General features: G+C 31.7%; 1 protein-coding gene across 1 annotated transcript; it reads right to left on the bottom strand.

Moving 5' to 3' along the window:
* Positions 1–1,352: 1,352 nt before the first annotated feature.
* On the bottom strand, positions 1,353–23,935 carry LOC129806586 (serine/threonine-protein phosphatase PP2A). Its single transcript, XM_055855280.1, has 5 exons — positions 23,656–23,935; positions 8,720–8,929; positions 8,077–8,430; positions 4,523–4,713; positions 1,353–2,245 (listed from the first exon to the last, which is right to left on the bottom strand). The coding sequence occupies exons 1-5, from the start codon at positions 23,755–23,757 to the stop codon at positions 2,173–2,175; spliced, it is 930 nt and encodes a 309-aa protein (XP_055711255.1). The 5' UTR covers positions 23,758–23,935; the 3' UTR covers positions 1,353–2,172.

Here is a 23,935-nt window from a genome sequence, read left to right as displayed (position 1 = left end):
CTTTATTTAAATTTTTCTCACGTTGTCTTGTTCTCATTTTCTTTCTTGTATTCTATTTTTTTCTATCTAATCAGACATTGTAAGTACCCTAAGTATGTTTGATTTAAAACAAACAAAAATAAATTCAAATTCGTAGAAAATGATTTTATAATTTAGCCCCCAATACTAGGCAATTTATATCAAATTCTTTCAACCCACTTTCTCTCAAAGCGGAACATCCTGTATTTTCAGCCGAATTCTGCTAACCATAAAACGACACTTGCAAGGTAATGCCATTTCCATTACCTATATCCCTTAGTGCGCTGTTTATGGGGCATTTACTTCTGTGGATGACTTTCACGTTAATACCTTTTATATAATTTAGCTTATTTTATATGTACCGAGGAAATTGGATCACGGAGATGAACAACCAGACGAAATGAAGGTATAGATGCTGACGGAACGGCTGGAACCTGGGGTGACATGATAACTGCTTTTCGATAGTATCGACTGTCGATTCTGAAAAATTTAAACGATTGCAGGTCTTCCTGTGACTAATATAGATGTTTATCAACATCAACAGCCACCTTCTTTTAAGAATGTCACAATGAATGGCTCGACAATGCTCAGAGTCGACATTCACTTAATCTAACAGATATAGAATTATCGATACTATCGATTCGATAGTGTCAAAAAGTTATCATTCCACGCCAAGTTGATTGAAATTTAAAATTCCGTCACTGTGCTGCCATCTGTTATTTAAATTCGCTCTACTACCTGTTCCAAAGGCAATTTCAATACAGTTCAAAGGGATTGAGATAGCCTTGGTGAGATTGCAGGGCACGACTGAAGATTAATGGAGTTTTTTTTTAACGCGACGCATTTTTAAATGTTTAATTTGCCTTGCAACACTCTGTATTGGTCGTGGGCTGAAATAAAAGGTTGTTGATTGATTTGATGAAAGAGAACCTATTTAGTCCCAATAACATTACTTCACTCTCTCTCTCTCTCACTTACGTCAATAGTTTCTTGTGTTTACCTTCAATTTTTAGTCCTCAACAATTGAATGTATAAATATAGTACATAATACAAAGTTAGGTTTCTTCTATATTTTTTTACCATTTCTCTTCAGTTACCTTCGCTTAGCTCACACTCATTCAATTTTATGGTTTTCCTCAGCGTTTAATTTTTTTCTCCTAAATCTCATTTTTTTGCAATTGCAGACTTCACCTTTTTTTTGTTCTTTTATGTTTTAAATTATTTCATTTTTTTTTACTATTTGTTTTCCTCCCCGAATTTCCTTATTTTTTTCCTATGAACTCTAAAAATTCACCTTTTTTTCAGCAAATATTGGTATTAAATTTGATAATACGTTTTTTTTCTTGTTATTTCCTTTATTTTTTTATTCTGGTTTGCCGTTAAGTAACCTGAACATCTTTTTCACTCTACATTCGTTCTCAAATATTTCTTTATGGTCATATTCAATCGTTATTACAGGTTTAACTATTTTTTTCACTTTATTTTATCATTTATTTTTATTTATTATTTAATTATGTATTGTATATAGAAAAAGCAGTCGTCAGAGATACAATTTGGGTCTGAATAAATTATTATTTTTTCATTCTCATTCCTTAAATTTTTTTAGAGGATTTTTTTTTACTATGACTCCTTTTGTCGGAAAATCTTTTGAGGGTTTCTTTTTTTTCTCGCCTAAATCGATCCAAACTTTAGCCTTTATTTTTTTTCTTCTTTTTTTAAATACAAGAATTAGCAATATTTTTTTTTGTTTACCTATTTAAATTAAAAAGGGTGAATAATGCCTCAAACATTTTCTCATCAATGCTTTTCGAAATAATGCTAGATTTTTTTGTTTTTCTTTTGTGTAATTTGTGCACAAATTTTGTTATTCCTTTTTATTTTCTCATTTCTCTCTCTTTCATTTCTCTGTCAATTATGAAAATTCACAAGTGAATGATTTTTTTTTATTTTAGATTGCAGATGAGGGTGAAATGTTTGATTTGATAAGAATATAAAAGACATTTTCTGTCAATCGGGATGCGTGAAGTTCTATTTTTTTCTTTTTTTTTTTTAATTTAATATACAATGAATTTGTTTTGTTTTCCATTTCAAAATAGATCATTTTTGTCTCTGATTTTTTTCTTTCTTCTTCTCTTGTTTTTAAACACTCATCATTTAGAGGAAATAGTCTGGTGTTCTTCGTGTAACATGTGGCTCTCCACGACGAGGCGCAGGATCAAATTGAAGGCTGCAAAAGAAATAAAAATTCCATATGATCGCACATTAAAAAAAATAACTAAGGGCCTCTACACATTTTGACCTATTTTCGTCAAAAATTGCTTTTTTGAAGGGAATTGTCTTCTTCTTCTTCTATTTTATGTAAGGCTCTCGGACTCACTCGGGTCCATATAGCCACTTTTGTTCACTTAGTTCAAATTTAGACTTTCCGTTATCCCATGTCGATTTTTCTATTTTATTTATATTTTTAATTTATTTATCACTTGTTTATTATCACTCTTTTTTTATATCACTTATTGTTATACGATCACAGTTTTTGAATTATTTTATGCTCACTTTTATTTCTTTGATATATTTGTTGATCTCTTTAGGGGAAAGTCGTCTGCCTTTAAATGCAGCAGCCTTTAAATGTTGCGATTTTTTCGTTGTTCTCAAAAGCATAAATTATATTCTATTAACTATTAGGTAGCTATCCATCATCCTCACAAATCATCAAAAAATGGAGAGCCTAGCTCCTATTTCCTAGATGCTAGATTAAAAAAAATGAAAATGAGCTCTAAACTGTAATTTTGATGTTCCACAAATCATGTGATTTTTCATAGTAAAAATCATTTTACAAATAAATCTTCCATTGTGACACATAGAAGGTTAATCAGGCTTAATATTTCTGTTAATACATTTTGGTTCAGATGACACAATTTTTGTGGGTGGCAAAAATTTGCAAATATCACCCTGCAGTAGCCTTTAAATGCTAATGTCGTGTGCCTTTAAATCCTATCTTTCCATACATCAAAACATTTGACAGCTTCCCGGCCGGGCGCAAAATAGGAAGTCACAAGTATTTGTGCGGTATTCGTCAGGTCAAATAGAAGTTTCATTTCACATATACCCTCTCATTTTATTTGTCCAGCAAAGTCCTAGACATTCTATAGTGCTTTTTCTCAAATATTTCTCTGCGGAGAATTACAATGAGAGAAATTATTGCACATTCCCACACGAATATATGAGACGCTCAGAGCAGAAGTGGTCTCTTTTGTATGCATTTCCCTATTAAAACGGTCCACTTCTGCTCTTAACGTCTCATATGTGAAATCGAACTCCTACTTTTCTCTGACGAACGTCATACAAATACTTATAATCTGCTATCTTGCTCCGGCCGGGATGTTTCAAGTTGACAATTGTCAACTTCAATGGCTTTTTCTTCCAAATTTTCATGTGCAAAACAGTGCTTCAGAAAAATGTGAAGAAAAGTTATTGTTTAATGTCTTTTGACTACAGTGATGATTTTAGTGAGTGCGTTAGGCTTCAACCTAATCATTTATAGCCCATTTAGTTTTATTGATTCAATATTCTCAGTCAAAAAAAAAAACATTTAAAGGCAGACTATGCCAGCTGCCTTTATACAAATCGACATCACTTTTTTAATTTCCTCAGAAGGAAAAACTGAGGACTTGTAAGTGCTAAATGAGGTAAGCATATACACAGAATGAACAAGAGAATTTTTTGGTGTAGTAGAAAATAAAATCCATTTTGTGGATTCTTCAGAAAAAAATCTTAAATTTGGAACTCCATTTTTCGTTTGAAGGCAGACGACCTTCCCCTATATGTTTTTTCGTTTGCTATTTTAAGAATATTTTTTATGCTCACTTTTTCATTATTAATGCACTTATAGTTTTATCCTTATCTCATTAAATTTTCTGCATTGGATCACTATGTGATTTATATCTTCCACGGTTTCGCACTCTTTTTTTTATTAGTTTTAGAAACTTCTTGTCACAGCAATGTCCACTTCTGATCCTTTGAATTATTTTTATTTGATCACTTCTTAAATTTATATTTTTGAACCATAGTTTTTTTTCTAATATTCCCGGTCTGATGTCATGGTTGAATTTTCCTTTAGTTTCACAATTTTTTCCACAAATTTGTCTATTTTTTCCACATGAATTCTTTTCTTGTTCTGTCCACCTCTTTTACTATTTAAGCTACATTCGATAGATATCCCATCCTTCGTTGCTTCCTTAGCTGCTTTGTCAGCTCTCTCGTTTCCTTTAATATTTATATGCCCAGGGATCCATTGTATGGTAACTTTTATATTTTTATTTGCGCTCACTATTTCTTTAATTTTATTTTCGTATATTTTATTGCTCTCTTTTAAAAGTTATAAACATGCGCTCTTGGAGGAAATTGTCTACATTGCTGTAGATGGAAACGTCAAAGTTCTGTCAAAAACGCAATTTTTGACGAAAATAGAGGCCTTTAAAAGAGAAAAAAAGAAGAGTTTACGTACAATGAAAATTTGAGTGAGTCATCTAATTCCATCAGTGCTGCTTGGTTTCCGCAGCGATAACAGTAGTTAGGGGCTGAGAAGATTGTCACAACATTTCGATCATGACACCAATTGTAGCCCTCCATAACGAGCTGGTGAGCTCTTGAAACTAATGTCAAGCCATTTGTATGATTGAACGTCTCCGAAATATCCTGCAACATCAAACATTTACAGTCAAATATCCCCTGTAAATACTTCTCAAAAGCAACAACAACAACAGCAGCAAGATACAAGATTTTGCGTCTCCCCAAAATCAATACACTTACAACATTTATATATTATATTTCACCCCAATCAAAAACACCTCTGCAAAAATCGGGTCAGTGTGCTATATATCAATCAATAACTCTCAAATATATATTTCTAAAATTTTTAATATTTCACCCTCAACATTCATTTTTATAATGTCCCAAAAACCCAATTTTATTGTTTGCAATTTACAATAAACTAAAGAAAAAAATGGGAAAGCAAATTGAACAAATTGAATCAATTGTATTTACGCCAAAAGATGCGCCAATACAATTTCTATAAATAGAATTTTAAGTATATTAGCAGCAATTAAATTTGTCAAAAAAAAAGAGAAGACCATCATTCGCAGACTATCATTTTCTTTCTAATTTGCGGAATATTTTTTTTAGTGAAAGTGTTACATAAAAGAGTAAAAATATTACAATCCATAAAATGCAGAATTACCTAATTACAAATATTAAATACCTATTTATTTACATAAGGTAATTTTCTCAAAGATAATTATTGAAAAGCAATTTAGGAAAACGACTCTATTGCACATAAGCGAACTTCCAGCTGTTCGTTTGGGCATAAAAACCAACTGGTGAAGACTTAGGGTAAGTGTGCCAAATTTCGGCCAGCTTCTAATTTCGACCACTTTGAGTGTAATTTCGACCATACAAATAAATTAATAAAAATTATGTATGTAATCTTCGAATAGTCAATTAATTCATTTTGCTTTTAAATATTTATTCATTTTAGGATGTATTAACACAAAGACCGTTAAATTTTAGGTATAAATTGAATTAAAATTGCGTTGTAAAAACTCAGTGTAGAAAGAGTCTTACAAAAAATCTGACAGATCGATTGTGTCTCTAGCAGTGTTGTGATTTGTGGTGAAGTGCAGAAGGTTTTCCTTCGGAGTTTTTCATAAAAATTGATTAGTTTTCATTAAAGATTGTTTCTGTTTGTGTTAATAATGAATTAATCTTTAAATTTCGGGTAAAATTTCCCAGCAGGATCTTGTATTTCGCGTAAAAAAGTATATAACTTTGTGAGCGTCTCTCCGGTGAGGTAGTGTTGCCTATTCCGGCAACATCTTTTGCTTTCCTAAATTTCTTATTCATTTTGTGTTTTTTTTCAATTTCTGAGTTATACAATGTCCAGAGAAAAAAACCATCGCTTATATGAAAATGATGTTGAGGAAAAGGCCTTGGAAGAGTTCAGGAAGGGCAAACTGCTACGGCAATCTGAGCGTAAATTTGAGATGCTACTCTTCAGGTCTTCAGGACAAATTGCGCGGAAGATATCAGGGCTTGTGGGTCATTTAAACGTATTAAACTAAATATTAAACTCGTTACGTTTGACGTTTTGAAATTATCTATTCGTTCCGTCACAAAAGGTGATCAGAAAAAAGGTGGCCGGTATTTCACTCAAAGTGGCCGGAATACTACCCAAAGCAATGTCCATATTTTTATTAATTTTTCAATATTTTAGGAAGTGATTTAAAGAAAACAAAGATGATAAACTAGTTTTCAAGGTTTCATACAACCCTCCCGAAAAGGAAGTAACAAAAAATATCAATATGAATTAAAAATATTGCATTTCAAACTTAGGACTTTGGTGCTTATTTGCAACTATGCCGAAATTTGGCACACTTACCCTATTAAAAATTGCAAAACTTGTTAAACGAACCGCATTTTACCATTTCGAGTAATTCGATTGTTTTTTCTTCCATCCTGAGATATTGAAGGAATTTATAAATTTTCAAATAATTTGATTGAAGATATCATGAAATCAAAATTCACATCCCTTTCCTTCTCAAACTTTTTACATGTCCATCTTACTCTTTCGCAATCTTCTTCTTCTTCTTTTGAATTTCACAACAAATTCAATTTAGTTCGATTTTATTTGACACCCCTTAGATCAAAAAAATTTCATGAAATCGAAATTAACATCCCTTTCTTTCTCAAACATTTTCCGTATATAGTAAGGTGGGGTAACTGGATCGTTTTCCGAAGAGTGCTACTTAAACGCTTGTTTTTGGACTGATGAAATTCTTTTTTACGTCTTCTAAATCCAAAGAATTATTCACTGTTTCATTCAGAAACATAATATAAAAAAAATTATCAAAAATATTAAAGAAAATTTATAAACTACTGATAATACTGAAATAAGTCAGCATGCGCTAACTGGATCGCCTTTTCGCTAATTCACTTTTAATTAAATCTTAGATCTAATTAAATCTTGGATGGGAGGTTCTATTGCATTTGCCGTGTAATTCAGTCCTGACACCAAATGAGTGTCACCTTTTCAAGCATTTGCAGTTTTCTTGACAAAAGTTAACAAACAAAATGGCGTATATTTCATCTGTGCAGAAAAAATATTTCGTAAAATTGTTCGTAAATGTTTGTGAATTTTTATTAGGGACTTACGAAATGCTCGTGTAAATTGTATAACCCACAAACAAGTTCGTAAAAGTTTGTACTTTTTTCACAAACATTGTTTGTAACATGATCACTTGAGGAGCATGTTTACAAACATTTGTTCCTAAATGTTTTTAAACACACAAAAAAAGTTCGTAAAATTTTATTTGTTCGATAAAATACGAACAAATGACGAAATTTGACTAACTTTTGTGTCTTTTTACGAACATTTACGAACAAATGTTTGTAAAAGTAGAAAAATGCTCGTCAAGTGATCATGTTACGAACAATTTTACAAAATTTTTTTTCAGTGTAAATAAAATAATCCTAACTATAGCAAAGGTTAAAAGGGCTCAGAACTTTTTACTTGACCTAATTATTTTAATCTTTTTTTCTGTTAAATTTTGTTTTTACTGAATATCATTCTTTTTATGAGAATAAAAGGAATAAAATGAATTCTCGACACTATTAAGATCCTTTTCTACGTTCTTAGTAAAGCTATGCCATAGTCAAGATTAATTCTGAATTATTCGATTATCGTGCTTTTTTATATTTTAATGAATATTATTTTTCTTAAATCTCTTTTAATAAATTGAAAATTTGTCAATTCTCTTTCAAAATTGCATTAACCAAATCGTCATTTAAATCATCTCTATAAAAACTGAATTAATTATTAAAAAAAAAAAAAACGTCATATGCTCTCTCGTAAGCGAAAAGAAACTTATAACACAAATTTCCTTATTGCAATGATGACCTAATGACTTTTTCATCTGCTACACAAAAGAAGCTCATGGAAGAAACTTACAAACTTCTGCAACTTGGGGGGACACAAAAACAAATAAAAAAGTTAGATAATCTTACCTGGCCAAATGTGTAGCCAGCTCCACGTGGTGAAATGCCCCAGCCACCTCGGTCATCAGGATCGGACCACAACAGATCACACATTGGACCCTCATGTGGCACTTCCTGTAGTCTGTCTAAGGCTCGAATATGATCTAAACTGTCAATTGACGGGCTAAGACCACCGTGCAGACAAAAGATCTGACCATCAACCAATGCCGTCAGCGGCAGATAATCAAAAAGATCCGTAAAAAATTTCCACACATTTGCATTGCCATATTTACGAAGACATTCGTCATAGAATCCGTAGACTTGAGTGATTTGACGTGATTCGTGATTGCCACGGAGAATAGTTATTCTCTCTCGATACCGCACCTAAGCAAAAATTTAATATTTTTTTTCAAACTTAAAAAAAAATATCCTTCGTAAAGTTATTCTAAAGTTATTAATTTAAAAAAAATCTTGTTTAATTTAAACATAGGAAAAATCTTCTATTTAAAATTTTCCCAAATAAAATTATAAAAAAAAGTTTAAATCAATTTTCTATATCAGAGTTAAAATTTCAGAATATTTATCCCAATAATCTGTACTCAACACTCTGATAAAAGAATTTAATAAAAAGGAAATGGGGAGAATGAATATTTTTAATGAATAAAATTCCTACCTTGAGTGCCACCAGCAAAGTTACTGTTTCAACTGAATAGTAGCCACGATCCACATAATCTCCCATAAATAAATAATTAGTATCTGGAGATCGTCCTCCTATCCGAAACAGCTCCATCAGGTCATGAAACTGACCATGAACATCCCCGCAAACTGTGACAGGACATTTCACCTCTTGAACATTTGATTCTTTTGACAAAATCTCTTTCGCCTGCAAAAGACAAACCACATAAATTATGTAATTTGCATGTCTACACTTAGGGGACAACGGGGCTAAGTCGAACATGTTTTTATTACTTGCTGGAGCCTAAGAATTTCTCTATTTTTCTTTTAAAACTCTGGAAGTCTCAGTGCCTTAATGGACAAAAATTCTCACAAAGTGAGCTTCATTTCAATCCTTGGTGGAATCGCGTTCGGTGGTAAAATTTAAGAATAATGTTTAACTACACTGAGAAAAAAAGAGGGTGCGATTTTTCCTCATAACTTTAACACTTTCTAGGTGTAAAAATATATCAACATTTTTTAATGTTAATTTGACACCTTTTGAGGGTAAAATCAACATGAAAGAAGGGTAACTTTAACCCATAATACACCTAAAAAGGGTAATATTTACACAGATTTTGGATCAATACTGCTGGGTAAAATTAAAATTTCCGGAATATTATTTTAACTTTTTCGGATTTCTCTCAGTGTACCCATTAAAGTTTCAAAATTAAAAAAGCCAAGGAAAAATTAGAGAAAATACTGAGAGAAATCCGAAAAAGTCAAAATAACATTCCGGAAATGTTAATTTTACACTGCAGTATTGATCCGAAATCGGTGTAAATATTACCCTTTTCAGGTGTATTATGGGTTAAAGTTACCCTTTTTCATGTTAATTTTACCCTTAAAAAGGTGTAAAATCAACAATAAAAAATGTTGATATATTTTTACACCCAAAAAGTGTTAACGTTATGAGGTAAAAAAGGTGATCGCACCCCCGTTTTTTCTCAGTAAAGAACGAATGACAAAAGTAATGGAATAGATTTTTATTTGTTAAAAAAATTGTCATCAAAATCGGTTCAGCGACAGTCGAGATAATTGGGGTTATGTGATTTTGAAAATGATTTTTCGACTGTGGCGCCCCTGGTGTTGCTCCCACAAAGTTGAAATGTTCTAGAAAGATGTAGAATTTTGTGAGATCTTTCGTTTAAGCCCTCATTCATCAAAATCGGTCAAATAGAACCGGAGATGATTTTTTAAATTTCTGGAAATTTGACCCCTCATAGAGGCCGGTCAATTTTCGAAATTTGATCCCTTATAGCTCGTGCCAGGGGTTATCGATCGACTTAAGTATTTTTTTATTAGATAGGTATAATCTGCGGCTACAACATACTAAAATTTCAGCCCGACACACAAAGGAATTTTTGAGTTATTTAACTTAGAAAAATGAAAAAAAAAATCTTTTTAATAATAGCGCCGCTAGCGGTAGTTTTTATGACAAAGGCGTTTTTACAAGGACTCCTAGCGAATATCGTCCTGAGTCTCGGCAGTTTTTAATCCTTTATTATTATCTATAAAATTCGTCTAGTCCCATCTATGGACGCCACACAGACCAACTCCCACACATTTTCGCCCATTATCCTATTCTAAAATTTATACATTAGAATCACTTAGGCGAAAGGCTCATCATTTTGGTCAGTTTCTAAATTTGGACACTTTGAGGATAAAATTGGACACTAAAAATGAATTGATTAAAATTATGAATTAAACGAGGTGAAGTACCTTAATGAAAGAAGGGTAATAGGTTAAAATTGTTCAATAAATACCTAGTCTAGAAGATGATCATAAAAGAATCCTTTTCTTCATGATGAAATTGAATTTGTTTGACATTTTTTCAATGTGAAACGCTGTCTCCTCTCGAACAAAATTTTTCAATCTATGATTTACAAGAGCAAATAACATTTTTCTATGTTTCAAGGATATTAACACTATGTTATCATGTTTGTCCTTCCAAGTAACCCTGTTGTTCAAAATCTATTTCTAACTCAGTCAGGACTTATCTGAGGACCTTTTTAACCAAAATTTTCCAATAGAATACCTTACGATGACGTGCTAGATTGATTTCGACACATTGAACCATTTGAAAATCCTGAATTGTTTTGTTTTCTGGCCCGTAGAACCGGTGGCAGCCAAAATTCCGAGTCTTATGTTTATGTAAACAATATATTGTGTTATGCATTATTGATTTTCGTAATTTAATGTAGTCAGCTAAGATATTCACGATCACCATATGCTTTCGTAGCCTCAAAAATCTAATAGAACCTCTAATGAGAAAGTTCTATATTTGCTCCAATTTCTCATAGTTTTCTTTATCCAAACTTGGAAACTTAATTGTCAAGACACTAAATAATTATTGACATTACACTAAAATTTTGTTATTTTTTAAATGCTTCAAATAAATTTGAGTTTATTACAGTGGTCCTATTTTATTGTCCGAATGCATTGTCACTATTCACGTACTATTTGTCAAAATACAGATCTCTAATGGCCAAAACAACACTTATTCGACGTGTGGATATCATTTGAACATTTCTACACCAAATTTATTTCAACGCATTGGAATAGAAAATTAGAAGAATTATAAAAGTAGCCTTATCAAAGGTGGTCCTATTATTTTTCCACCACTGTATCAATTCATCTTTAAATGTATTAAAACAAATTTTATTAAAAAAAACGATAAATAGCTTGCCAAGTTTCTAAACAACCCTTCTGAAAAGAGAGTAGCAAAAAAAATCAATCAGTATTGAAAACATCGCACTTAAAACTTGGAACATCGACGCTTATAAGCAGACTGTCCAAAATTATGAGCCTTTACCCTATCTGTTGCGTGTTCTAGAATTCCTCTATGAGTTTTCAAGGATTCTTTTGTCAAAAATCACTAGTCATCTTCGGTTCGCCTTTTCTGCTGTTTCTAAAACAGTTTAATGGATATTTCTTGCCAAAAAAGCTTTTAAAAGGTGACATGGATAATACATGGTTTTAGGAAACGTTATAGACCGAAAAACTTTCTACAATATTTGCTGTTTTTTTAGAATGAGAAAATTTGAGTTTTCATGGGAATTCTAAGAAAAAAATTGTCACATTTTACCCCACGGTCCCCTATAAGACCAATGATGATCTTTTATGTTAAGGAATTTGTTCAGACTCAACTTTTTTTTTAATAATAGCAAAATGTGTCTAATATTACTTTGCTTTTCCCTCCACTGCAAAACTACTAGAATAATAAGTCATATGGAAATTTTTAAGTGCCTTCATTCATATTTCATTTGAAAGCCCTCTCTCTCTCTCTCTTTGCCATGAGTAAAGTATCTACAGATTCTGTTATCCAGCCATAAGAAATAAAACTTGAATTAGCAAGTTTGTAGTTATAAAAAAGAACCGTAATACCGTTGAATCGAAAAAATGCAGAATATCAAAATTATAATGTAAATATAGGTAAGAGAATACACACATACCAACAAAACCAAGCAAAACTCTTTATGCCCATAATACCGATCTATACATTTTTACTTTCATTCCATACACACTTCCTCCAGATTTAATCTTCCAACCACCAATCTTATCTTTCACTTCAATTTATTATCATGTGATATCTTTTTGTATTATTTTTTTTTCTGCTGTGTTTGGCCTCTTACAGCACATAACAATTTTAGCAAAATGAGTCAAGGAAACACGAAATTTAATAATAATATAAAGAAATCTCCTAAAATTTGCAAAGTAATTTTTGTTGGCTGTGATAAAAAAGAATTCTATTAATAGATTATTCTCACTAAGAAGTCTCTCCCAAGAATATACATTATATACCACCCAAAAAAAATCTATACTTTTGACAGTCCTTCGGAGGCATCATAATGCATAGAAGAATATTGGGGTTGAATGTGAATGAAGAATGACCTCCAACTATGAACTACTTTGGATGGCATAATTTTCGTGCTCTTCTGAATGAAACGATATACTTCCTCCTCCACGGACAGTTTAAAACTTTTCACCGGAAACCAAACAAACTGCACAATTGTTGTAATTTTGTGTACTTAATAATAAAAAAAACCAATATATAGAACTCATTTTTCTTCTTTCCACTCTTGTGTATACCTTTTAATAATTTTCCATTTCAATAGCGTGTATTTGATTCTTTCATAAAATGATTAAAGAGCAATTTCTTTTTAATAATGTTCATCCAGCAATAAAAAAGTTGTACACGAAATTTTATTTATTTTTTATATTTTCAATACAACTCCTTTCGCGAAGTTGTTTGATATTTAAAAAAAATTAACGTACTTCTCAAGGTGACTACGCATTGTATCATTGACTTTGACCGAGACAGTTTTCTATATACAAACAATTAAAACATAACGTTTGAATAAAACAAAGACATTAAGAACAAATTTAAGCTAAAAACCATTTACTTTTAATTTGTTTACCCAAAAAACTTCCTTTTTTTACAACAATGCCAACTTATTTATTTAAACACTGCGATTTATTTTCTATTCTTTAGTATTATTATTGTATTATGAAATTGTTTCTATTACAAAATCAGACTATTTTTGGCAAAAAAGAGGTGTTCAAAAATAAAACATAAAACATTGCCCGACAACAGTCAAAATTGATTTTTACTAAAATTACATCTCTAAAGATAAAGAATGAATGGTTATAGACATAAATAAATAATATAAATACATAAAGATCTCTTTAATACTTCGAATTTGGCCCATAGCCCTCGCCGTAACCTTGCAAAACTGTCTATTAATTACTTTCCTTATTGTACATTTACGATGACAGTGCAAGATATTACATTTAAAGATGATTTTTATTAACACAATCGTCGCTTAGATCAATAATTGTCGTACTCTTAAAGTATAAAAAATACACAAAAAATGTTGATTTAGGTGATGGCTGAAGCACGATAATTGCTGATTTTAGCAAAGATATTTGTAATCAAATGCGAAAACAACATCCCAAAAGAATTAGGGAAACTGTGTTAAATATCGTCCAGTTTGCAATTTCGGCCACTTATTTTGTTCCTCAAATTTTTAGTTTTTGCATACTCTAGAGATTATACAATGTAAAAATACAAAAATGTCGCTTAGACGAACGGGATGAGGTAAAAAATATTTTGGAAAAATTCCGGATGAAAACGAAATTAACATTTCATTCTTTCTAAAAACAATTACATATGTCTGTCACAGTCTTTCTCACTCTTCTTCTTCTTTTAAACGTCATAACAAATTCAATTTAGTTCAATCGAAATTTGGTTCGAAAGACTGAGACGTAAGGTGTGCCCGAGACGTAAATATATATCCCACACTGTTATACACTGAGGGCTTACAGTCCAAATAGACTCAGGCTGAAATCCTCGTGAATATTTAGCCTGCTAAAGGACAATGGACAGAAATGTGTGGGAACTGGTCCAACCCTTCGCCAGAGATAGGAGTAGGCCCATTTTGTAGGTGTTGGTATATGACTTAAAAATTGCCTAGACCCGAGTCAAAAAAGACTGTCAGTCCTTGGGAAATTAGCGATATCCTTCTGAAATTTCACAAGTTTGACATTTTATTTCTTGGAAACGGCTTAACCGATCCTAATGAAATTCGGGTCAAAGCTAATGTGCGACCTAAGCTTTAAATATATATTTTTAAATTTTATTTTTTACAGCTCTATCTGCTAGCTTCCAAACAAAATAATCGCGTTTTAAAGCCTTCGAACATTACAGGACAATAAAATGAAGAAAAAAATCGTATGACGGGAAACCATTGGTATTTTGAGAGTTCTTGGTGTGTCTTGAACATACAAACTTATAGTCCGTCGCGTCAAGTTTCTGAGATATCTTAAAATAAAAGTTCTTAAAAAATAGGTAGAATTATTTTTCTAAAACTTGCTTTCTTTCTCGATAACGGTATATCGTAAGTTGTCAGTGCCAAGAACTATTTCTAAAGGAGAACTTAATGAATATTTTCCTAAAAGAAACCATACCCCTATCTTTGATCTTCTCCTCCTTTATTCCTTGCCGACGTTTCGGAGCTTGATGGCTCCTTCTTCAGGTATGGAAAAAGAATGGTGGGAAAGAATGTCAGGGAAATGGTTCACTACTATTTTTTGACAAATGGATGAAGTGGACATCACGATGGTCAGATTGGGAATGGGTCATAATTTAGTAATTGAACTACTGTACCAAATATCAGACCGCTTGCAATATCGGACACTTTTCTAGTTCTCAAAATTCCGCAACTTCATGTGTTTCTGTTTTTAACTCCTGGAGGTAGGATAATGTCAAAGAAAATAGCGTTGCCTTTAGGAATGAGACGAAAAAGAAAAAAAAAATTAAAAGAGTTACGGATTATCAAGGAATTTCGAGAAAATTTGTGTCCGATATTTCACAAAGAGCATTGTCTATATTTTCATTGAATTTTAAACGTTTTGAGAACAATTTTAGAGAAAACAAACAAAATAAAATTACTTTCTAAAAGCTTCCAAACAACACTTCTGAAAAAGACGTTACAAAAAATTCAACTTTGTGGCAATGTCCGAAATTTGATACAGCTTCCCTATGCAAGTCTAAAATATTTTACAGATTATAAAATAGATTTTTTATCAAGTATAAAGAGTTTTCCACACATTAACATTGTAAGGAATTAAAAATTTTGACAAATTTATTTTAGTACATTCATGCGCTAATTTTTTCCTAATCAACTAACAAACATTTTAGTTATTGTTTTTAAGTGCGCAATGTCAAAAGATCTCTAAATAAAACTACAATATGTACAAAATTAAACTGACTACGAGAAAAACTTGTGGAAATCTACCTGCAGCATTTTACCAGATTTTAGTACATGATAAATGTTTTTCTGTTGGGTATATTGTGTGCCATTTAAGTGCATAAAAACTCACGTTTGTTTAAAACAAAATATATCCATGTAGCTAAAGGCTATCAAGTAATGACTTACGATAAATTATAGCTTATAAGCTATTATCTCAAGATGTCAATTTAATTTTTGCAATTTCCCCTTGAAAATGCTCTTTCATGAGTCAAGTCTATCAAAAAAAAAAGAAAAACAATCAAAACAAACCTCAACATTTTTTTTTCCTTTCTCCTCTCTTTTTTGACCCTTTCTATATATTTCGTGTTATAGCAAAACAAATTAATTTTTCTATTTACTTTTCTTGTGGAATGAAAAAAAATCAATCATATCGCATGATTGTCCTTCTCTTTTGCACTCAATTTTACCTTCAGAAAAAGTAAGAGATTTTTCCCAATATATTTTACTATGTTCTAACTCTAGTGTGAGGAAATTGTATGAATAATTGATGCTAGTTATTTGAATAAATCATTGATCGCAGGGCAAAGAGAGAAAGTTAGAAGCTCGAAAGGACAATGTTACTGATCAAAAAAAACTTTTGATACGTAAAACTAAAACAAAAAAACGTAGGTTTGACCGTCAACGCAAAGAATATTCTAAGACTATTTTGGGAAGGTAGTTTATCAATGAAGAGATATTCTTCGGCAACAATTTACTGGCATGTTGAATCACAATCGAGAAGGGAAATGAACTTGAAATCTCTGTGGGAATTTCGGCAATTTACCCTTCAAGTTTCTGACAATATATTCACCCTGCAGTATTCTTGCACAAGCTATTTTTACTGCCAAGCATCTCTTGAAGCATTATTGAGATTACGCCCAAATTCGAGGACATTTGAAAGAAAATTGTCCTTCGTTACATTTTTTTTTTTAATTGCAAGGTTTCCGATACAATTTATTTTCTAATTTGGAATTTATCATGATATTATTATTTTATTCTTTTATGCTTTTAGTACATTCAATGTTTGCGGGATTTCTGCTAGAAGTACTAATAGGAAGTGAAAGAACTTTGAGTACGTTTATACGCTAATTATAAACTGGATTAACTTCAAAATCATGAACAAAATTTAAGAGTTCTAAATAAATACTATTTCAAATCCCTTATTTCGTATTAAATATTCTGAATCCGGAACTTTTTTTTCCTATTCACTTCGATAACCCTCATCAACTTGTTGTTTTAGTTTTCTTGCAGCATCATGCTTGCATGGATTTTTGTAAATTGGACTAACCTTGCTTAAAAAGTGAATTATCTAAAGTAGATTTGAAAACATGAATAATCACAATTACATATATCTTAAGGCTTCTACACATTGGGAGCAATTCTTATCAAAAATTGCTTTTTGGAAGGAAATCGCTAGCACCGTGTAGGTACAAACGTCAAAATTCTGTTAAAAATGCATTTTTTGACGAAAATTGCTTCCAATGTGTAGAGACCTTTATTATGTTTGGGTTTTTTTTAAAAACAAATGGTATGTAATGACCTCTACACACTTGGAGAAATTTCTTTAAAAAATGCCTTTTTAAAGAAAATTTCCCCTATCGTTGTAGGCAGAAAAGTCTGAATTAAAAAAAAGACAATTTTTGACTAAAATTGCTTCTAGTGTGTAGACACCATAACAGAAAATTTTATGTCCTCTCAAGCTTCTGCAGGATTGCCCTTGTATTACGGAAATCAGTTAAGAATTTAGATATTTTTAGGTTTAATCAGGGCCCCATCAAGCTTAATAAAAAGTGAAGCTATTTTTCAATTTTCTTGTAAAAATTTTGCAGATATTGCACCGCGATTTAAGCAAAATTGCTCGTAGTTCTTGTATTATTTCGGCGAACATTATGAAATATGTATTTTTAGATAGCTTTTATTGCACAATTTCGAAATATATCACAATAATAAGTCAATTCTCCTTAATGGCATCTACACACTAGTAGAAATTTCTTTAAAAATATGCCTTTTTAAAAAAAAATTTCCCCTATCCTTGTAGGCAGAAACGACAGAATTTTTTAAAAAAGGCAATTTTTGACGAAAATTGTTTCTAGTGTGTAGACACCATAAGACAAAACTTGCCATTAGGTTTCCCTTGCCATTAGAAACACATGAAAAAATGTATACCGAGAGGCCCCTGGTTCAGGTAAATCAGAAATAAGATTATAAAAATATTCATAGAATCTGTTTTGATACAAAAAATATATATATATATATTTTAAATTATTTTCAAGGAATTGGAATATAGGGGAAACTGGGGCACCACCAAACACGGGGTACCACCAAACACTAATTTTTATTTCTAAACTACTTGCACTATCTCGACCATTCCTTCAGTGGACAAGCATTCCTATAGTGCCTATAAATTCCTATAGGTCTTATCCTCTGAAGTCGAATATTCGATTAAAAAATCGCAGTGTTTGGTGGTACCCCGTGTTTGGTGGTGCCCCAGTTTCCCCTATATAAACTTATAAATAAGCTTCACTGATCTTCTATGTTAAGAATAATTGTAAATATTCACTAATGAATATATCCAATATCCCAATATCTTTAAGAGGGAATTTACATTACTTTGATAAGTTCTAAATATAAGCCATGATTAAAAACATTAATTTTCAAAATATTTCAGAATTTTTAAGAGTTTTCAAAAACTCTCTTGATTATTTTGGGTTTATTTTGCGATATTTATTGACAAATGATAATAAGTCAAGGTTTCGAATATTTTCATATCGAGTGAGTTATATGGCTTGATTCAATCGGAAACGGAAGTTCAAGTCCACTGGAAAATGAAAACAAATAAATTTCTGAGAATTCACTGATACTGAAAATCTATTACTCTGTGTGAGTACGCTGATATCTCCCGCGACTGGGGTTTCCAACCTAATTTTACATAATTATTTCTTAATAGAATATATTAATAGGACCAAGTAAGTTCGCGTTATTCGCAAGTTAGGTGAGGCTAGCGATACATTTGGCAGACATGCCGTCAGTTAATGACAACTTTTCAGGAGACGAAATTGGGGTACCGCATGATTTGACTGAAAAACAAAAATTTAAAAATCCACTTTCGAAATTGTGCTCTTGCGGAATGAAGATCAGCATCAAATTAATACAGACGTTAATTGAAACTATTTACATCACCGCATTAGAATGATTACATTGTCCCAAATTCGGAATTTTGGGCTAGCCAATAGTCTCAATGCTTAGCGTTTGCCTGGACTAATGTATTATGACCAGCTGAAACTAAGTGAAACTGTCGATCAACTGTCATGAAATGTCAATGAAACTATCAACCGACAGCAACTGATCATTTTGAACCGGACGTCAGAAAACATGAAAGGGTTATTGCAACAAAACATAACTTAGTGACATTGTATTTGTCTGGTCCCAGACAATATCCAAGTGTTTAGTTTTGATGTGCTACCGCCCCGGATTAATAGTTTCAGGTCCATAGTTACTTCCTTTTATTGTCGCAGCACCCACTTATTGCCAAACAAATGGTAAAAATATGTAACTAGGTAGGACCGATACTTTTAATAAAATATTTTTGTTTTGTTTTTATCCTTTTCGGCTTTTAGTCAAGAATATTTTCTTTTTTGGAGCTATAAATACCCAAAGCAAAGTAGGAATATCCTGGACAAAATGACTTTCTTTTAATCTATTTCGGATGGATGAAAAACCGATTCTTCTGGAAATTTTTTTGCAGTAGTCCAATTGATTACTGAACTAAGATGTTTTTATACGGTCCCGAAAGAGTTAAAGAATGAAAAATACGTTTTCCTATGAAACAGAAGATAACTCAGACCTGAAGAAAGCTTGATAACAAATAAAATGTTCCTTTTTGACACATTTTTCCTTAAGGAGTCTACTTATTAAAAGAAATTTCTATTGAAAAATGAGCTTCAAAAAGTATCCTTAAAAAATTGCCTTCATATTTGTGTGAATTTTTGACAAGATGGGTTTTTGAAGAAAATTTGTCTAATGTGTAGGCAATTTCTTTCAAAAATCTTATGTAATTTCTTTAAAAAAAAATTTGAAGAGAATCACTCGCTACACATTGGAATAAAATTTATCAATGTCATTTTTGACAGAATTCTTGAAGGAAACCATCACGATTCAGATTGTTTTTCACGAAAATTTGTTATTTTCTGGTGGAGAAAGTTAGAAAAGCGTTTGTGGAAGTTCATTGGGATAGTATTTGTACTGAATTATTTCTGTGAAATTACCCAAGAGTGCAAGAGTATTTTCCTGGAGATGTCATTCCGGCTGGAATCCAACTCAGCCAGTAGCATCCCAGAAACTGTTCGGAGAAGTGAATTTGTAACAAGAAGCCTCGGTGTTAATTGCGAGTGGAGCAGAACGAACTGTTGCTCAAAGTAATACTGATCCATTGAGCAGCTCTTTCTGCAAAAATTTCAGAACTTCAGGAAGATTAGAGGAAATCTTGTGAATAGGGATCTGAATGAGAAGGATATTGAAGAACACCTCAGGAATACACAGATGAATTAACTTCCGGCAATTTCTAGAGAAAAATCAAAGGAAATGTCCCTTCAAAGGCTAAATTATTGGATTCCACCAGGAGCAACATCTACAGAAAACACTCTTCCTTCGCATTTTTGGGGAATTTTGCACAAAAATTCACTATATGCTATCCCAAGGAACTTCCCCAAATGCTTTTCTCACTTATTTCAGCAGAGACTCAAACAAATTTTCATGAAAAGCAGTCACAAAAGCAAGAGAGGAAAGGATAGCACTCTATCAAAAAATTTTGATGAAAAATAAACCCAATATGGAAGCATTTTTCTTAAAAAAAAATTGAAAGGGCCAATCCATCTCAAGACGACCATAGGGGTACCCTTCATGGTCTTAGATGTTTCTGAATTTTACATATGTTAAAGTACACGATAAAATAATATACCCCTATTTTTTTTTTCGTCCGAAAAAAAATCCTGGCCGGAGATACATGGCGTCAAAGATGGCGCCTCGCGCTTCATTCCTCAATTGCGATTTTTAGCAAATATTTTAAAATGCTCTATTTCGGGAACGGGTTGAGATTTCTTCTTACTCTTTTTTTTTATTTGAAAGATAATTTTATACTCTTTAAAACGATATACTTGATTTTGCATTATCTGCTTAAGTTTTTTTGTAACGGTATTTTAAAAAATTTTTTAAAAAAATTAAAAATTAATTTTTCTCAAAAACCCCATTCTCAAAAATTTTGATTTTTTTACTGTTGATCAGTAACATTGAGTACTACATTCCCTGAAAAGGCGAGCTTCCACTTTTGCACTTACTTTTTTTTTAAAAATATTTGAAAAATTACCATATTTTCAAAATTAAAAATAACCAGTTAAACTCAAAATTTTGAGTTCAACTTTTCAGGGAATATAGTACTCCACAATACTTATAAACAGCCAAAAAATCAAAATTTTTCGAAATCAAGTTTTTGAAAAAAAATTTTTTTTGAGTTTTAAATAAAAATGTCTTTTATTGACAAAAATAAGCCTTTAAATCATATTAAACACATGTACTAATTATGTTTTTTTGTTTTCTTTTAGTTTTTCAAAAAAAAAATTGGAAATTTTTTTGGATTATTTTTGAAAAAATTAAAAAAAAAATTTTTTTTTGAAATTCCGTTTAAAAAAAATCTACATATTGACACATGTGTCAAATGTATCTTAAAGTTTGATTTTTGTCAATAAAAGACATTTTTATTTAAAACTCAAAAAAAAAAATTTTTTTTCAAAAACTTGATTTCGAAAAATTTTGATTTTTTGTCTGTTTATAAGTATTGTGGAGTACTATATTCCCTGAAAAGTTGAACTCAAAATTTTGAGTTTAGCTGGTTATTTTTAATTTTGAAATTATGGTAATTTTTCAAATATTTTTAAAAAAAAGTAAGTGCAAAAGTGGAAGCTCGCCTTTTCAGGGAATGTAGTACTCAATGTTACTGATCAACAGTAAAAAAACCAAAATTTTTGAGAATGGGGTTTTTGAGAAAAATTAATTTTTAATTTTTTTCAAAAATTTTTTAAAATACCGTTACAAAAAAACTTAAGCAGGTAATGCAAAATCAAGTATATCGTTTTAAAGAGTATAAAATTATCTTTCAAATAAAAAAAAGAGTAAGAAGAAATCTCAACCCGTTCCCGAAATAGAGCATTTTAAAATATTTGCTAAAAATCGCAATTGAGGAATGAAGCGCGAGGCGCCATCTTTGACGCCATGTATCTTCGGCCAGGATTTTTTTTTCGGACGAAAAAAAAATAGGGGTATATTATTTTATCGTGTACTTTAACATATGTAAAATTCAAAAACATCTAAGACCATGACCCCTCGATTTGCGATTTTTTCGGTCGTTTTGAGATGGATTGGCCCGAAATAATTTTGATGAAATCACCTTCAATGTGTAGTCAACTTTAGGTTCTAATAAAATTGTAGTCCACAATTAAAAAAAGATAGGGTAAAAAATGGGGAGCGAGACAGTTTGGAAAGTGGGACCGAGCAGTGTGGAATGTGAGACACCTCGCTAAAAACTTGATAATAAATCAATTAAATATTTCGATTTTCGCTAAAAAGATTATTAAGCCTAATTTTGTGATTATTTGAGAAGTTAAAAATGCAAAAATCGTTATAAAACAATCAAAGGGTGACTTGCAAGAAGAATTTAAAAAATGTATTGCATGCGTGATATTCATAACCTTGACACGGTAGTTGTCATTTTCTCTGTTTCTTATGGAAGTTGCTAGGAAAATATCAAAGTGTTTTATTTGATTTTTCGGCATAATTTGTGAAATATTATAAAGTCCGCAGTGAAAATCGAAGGACATATAAGTATTTTGTCATTAATATCACTATGTCCAACTTTCCAAAAGTTTTTGTTCCACTTTCCAAAATTTTGTCCATCTTTTCAAAATGTGATTGTTTTTCTAATGTGATGGAATATTCGAATTAATTGGTTGAAAATTCTAATAAAAAGTGTTAAGATTTTGTTAGAATATTTCACAAGGAATCTCATGATACAATATAAATGAAAATAATAAAAATATTTATTCGGCTTAAAAATGCATTTGAATTTGAAATTTTTCTCAAGTGTCTCCCTTTCCACAATTCACCCTAATTATTTTATTAAAAACGTAATTTTTCGAACCTCTTTAGTGTCGTTGAACTTTGATTTTATAAAATTATAATAGGTGAAGACACAATTGGAATCCAGGATTACAGAGAATCCTTCAAGAGAATATGCACTTATAGCGTATAAACGTAGCCCCAGTCGCATAAACAAGTTCTAAAATATCAAAGCCTACTTTTCCTTAAATTTTCTTCTGAAAATAATAAACTTGAGAGTCAAAGCAATCGCATTTTCCCATTTGTTTTCTTTCTCTCCAATTCCTGGGCATTCCCTTGGCGACTGTGTTTGTTTGCAATTATCAGGGGAATTCTTGACTTTTTGCCTCTCATGAAGATGAATCAATTCACTCTGGCTTACACGGACTGTGTGCTGTATTGAGAAAAAAAAGTCGCGATAATGGTAAGAAGTGTCGTCATCAATTCCGTATGTTTCTATGTGTATGATAAATTTAATCCGGCTGGTGATTGATTTCAAGGCGCACACATACTCCATTTTTCCCATCACCCTGACCACTTTTTCCTATTTTTACGCATCCGGCGCTATTGGGATAGTCACCCTGAGTGTCTCCCGATGCTCCTGACCACATTTCCCGTCGCCCCGGACCGTGGAAATGGGGGAAAATGAGATTTATCTTATCTTTTTTTTTTGCTCGAGGAGCGACTTAGGGAAGTATCACACATACAAAAAAAACTAAGAGGGCGCCATCACCGCTAAAAAGGTCTCTTTGATTCGCCATCGCGAGAAAAATTTGACTCGAGCAGAGAAATCAATTATTCCGGGGAAAATTATCGGATTTTTCCACCTACACACTGCGCCTTCATGACCCTAGCACCACTGAGGTGCCCCAGTGAGTCATGTTGTTGAGGAATATGGTGAAAATACTGGGTAAAAAAGGGTTTTTCTCATTCCGCCCATTTGGGAAGCGCTCACCTTATCACATAGAGTTTTCACTTGTGTCTCTGTTAATTGTTTGCACTCGTTCAGTTGCTCAATCCATTGGTCTAAATCCTTCAGCGTTGATTTATCCTCCATGCTGATGACAAAATGCAACTTTTCTCCAACGCACTGATACTATTTCTGCTGATTTTAGATGTATGAATTTGGCGTATTTTCTCGGCCGGAATTCATACAATTTCACACGACAAATCAAACCTCACTCGTTTTACAAAATGGCGGAGGTGAAGCATGTCAAATGGCTGGGAAAACCCCT

This window comes from Phlebotomus papatasi, chromosome 3, assembly GCF_024763615.1.
Source record: "Phlebotomus papatasi isolate M1 chromosome 3, Ppap_2.1, whole genome shotgun sequence".
Taxonomy (NCBI): domain Eukaryota; kingdom Metazoa; phylum Arthropoda; class Insecta; order Diptera; family Psychodidae; genus Phlebotomus; species Phlebotomus papatasi.
This window is presented reverse-complemented; position numbering and strand designations above follow the sequence as displayed.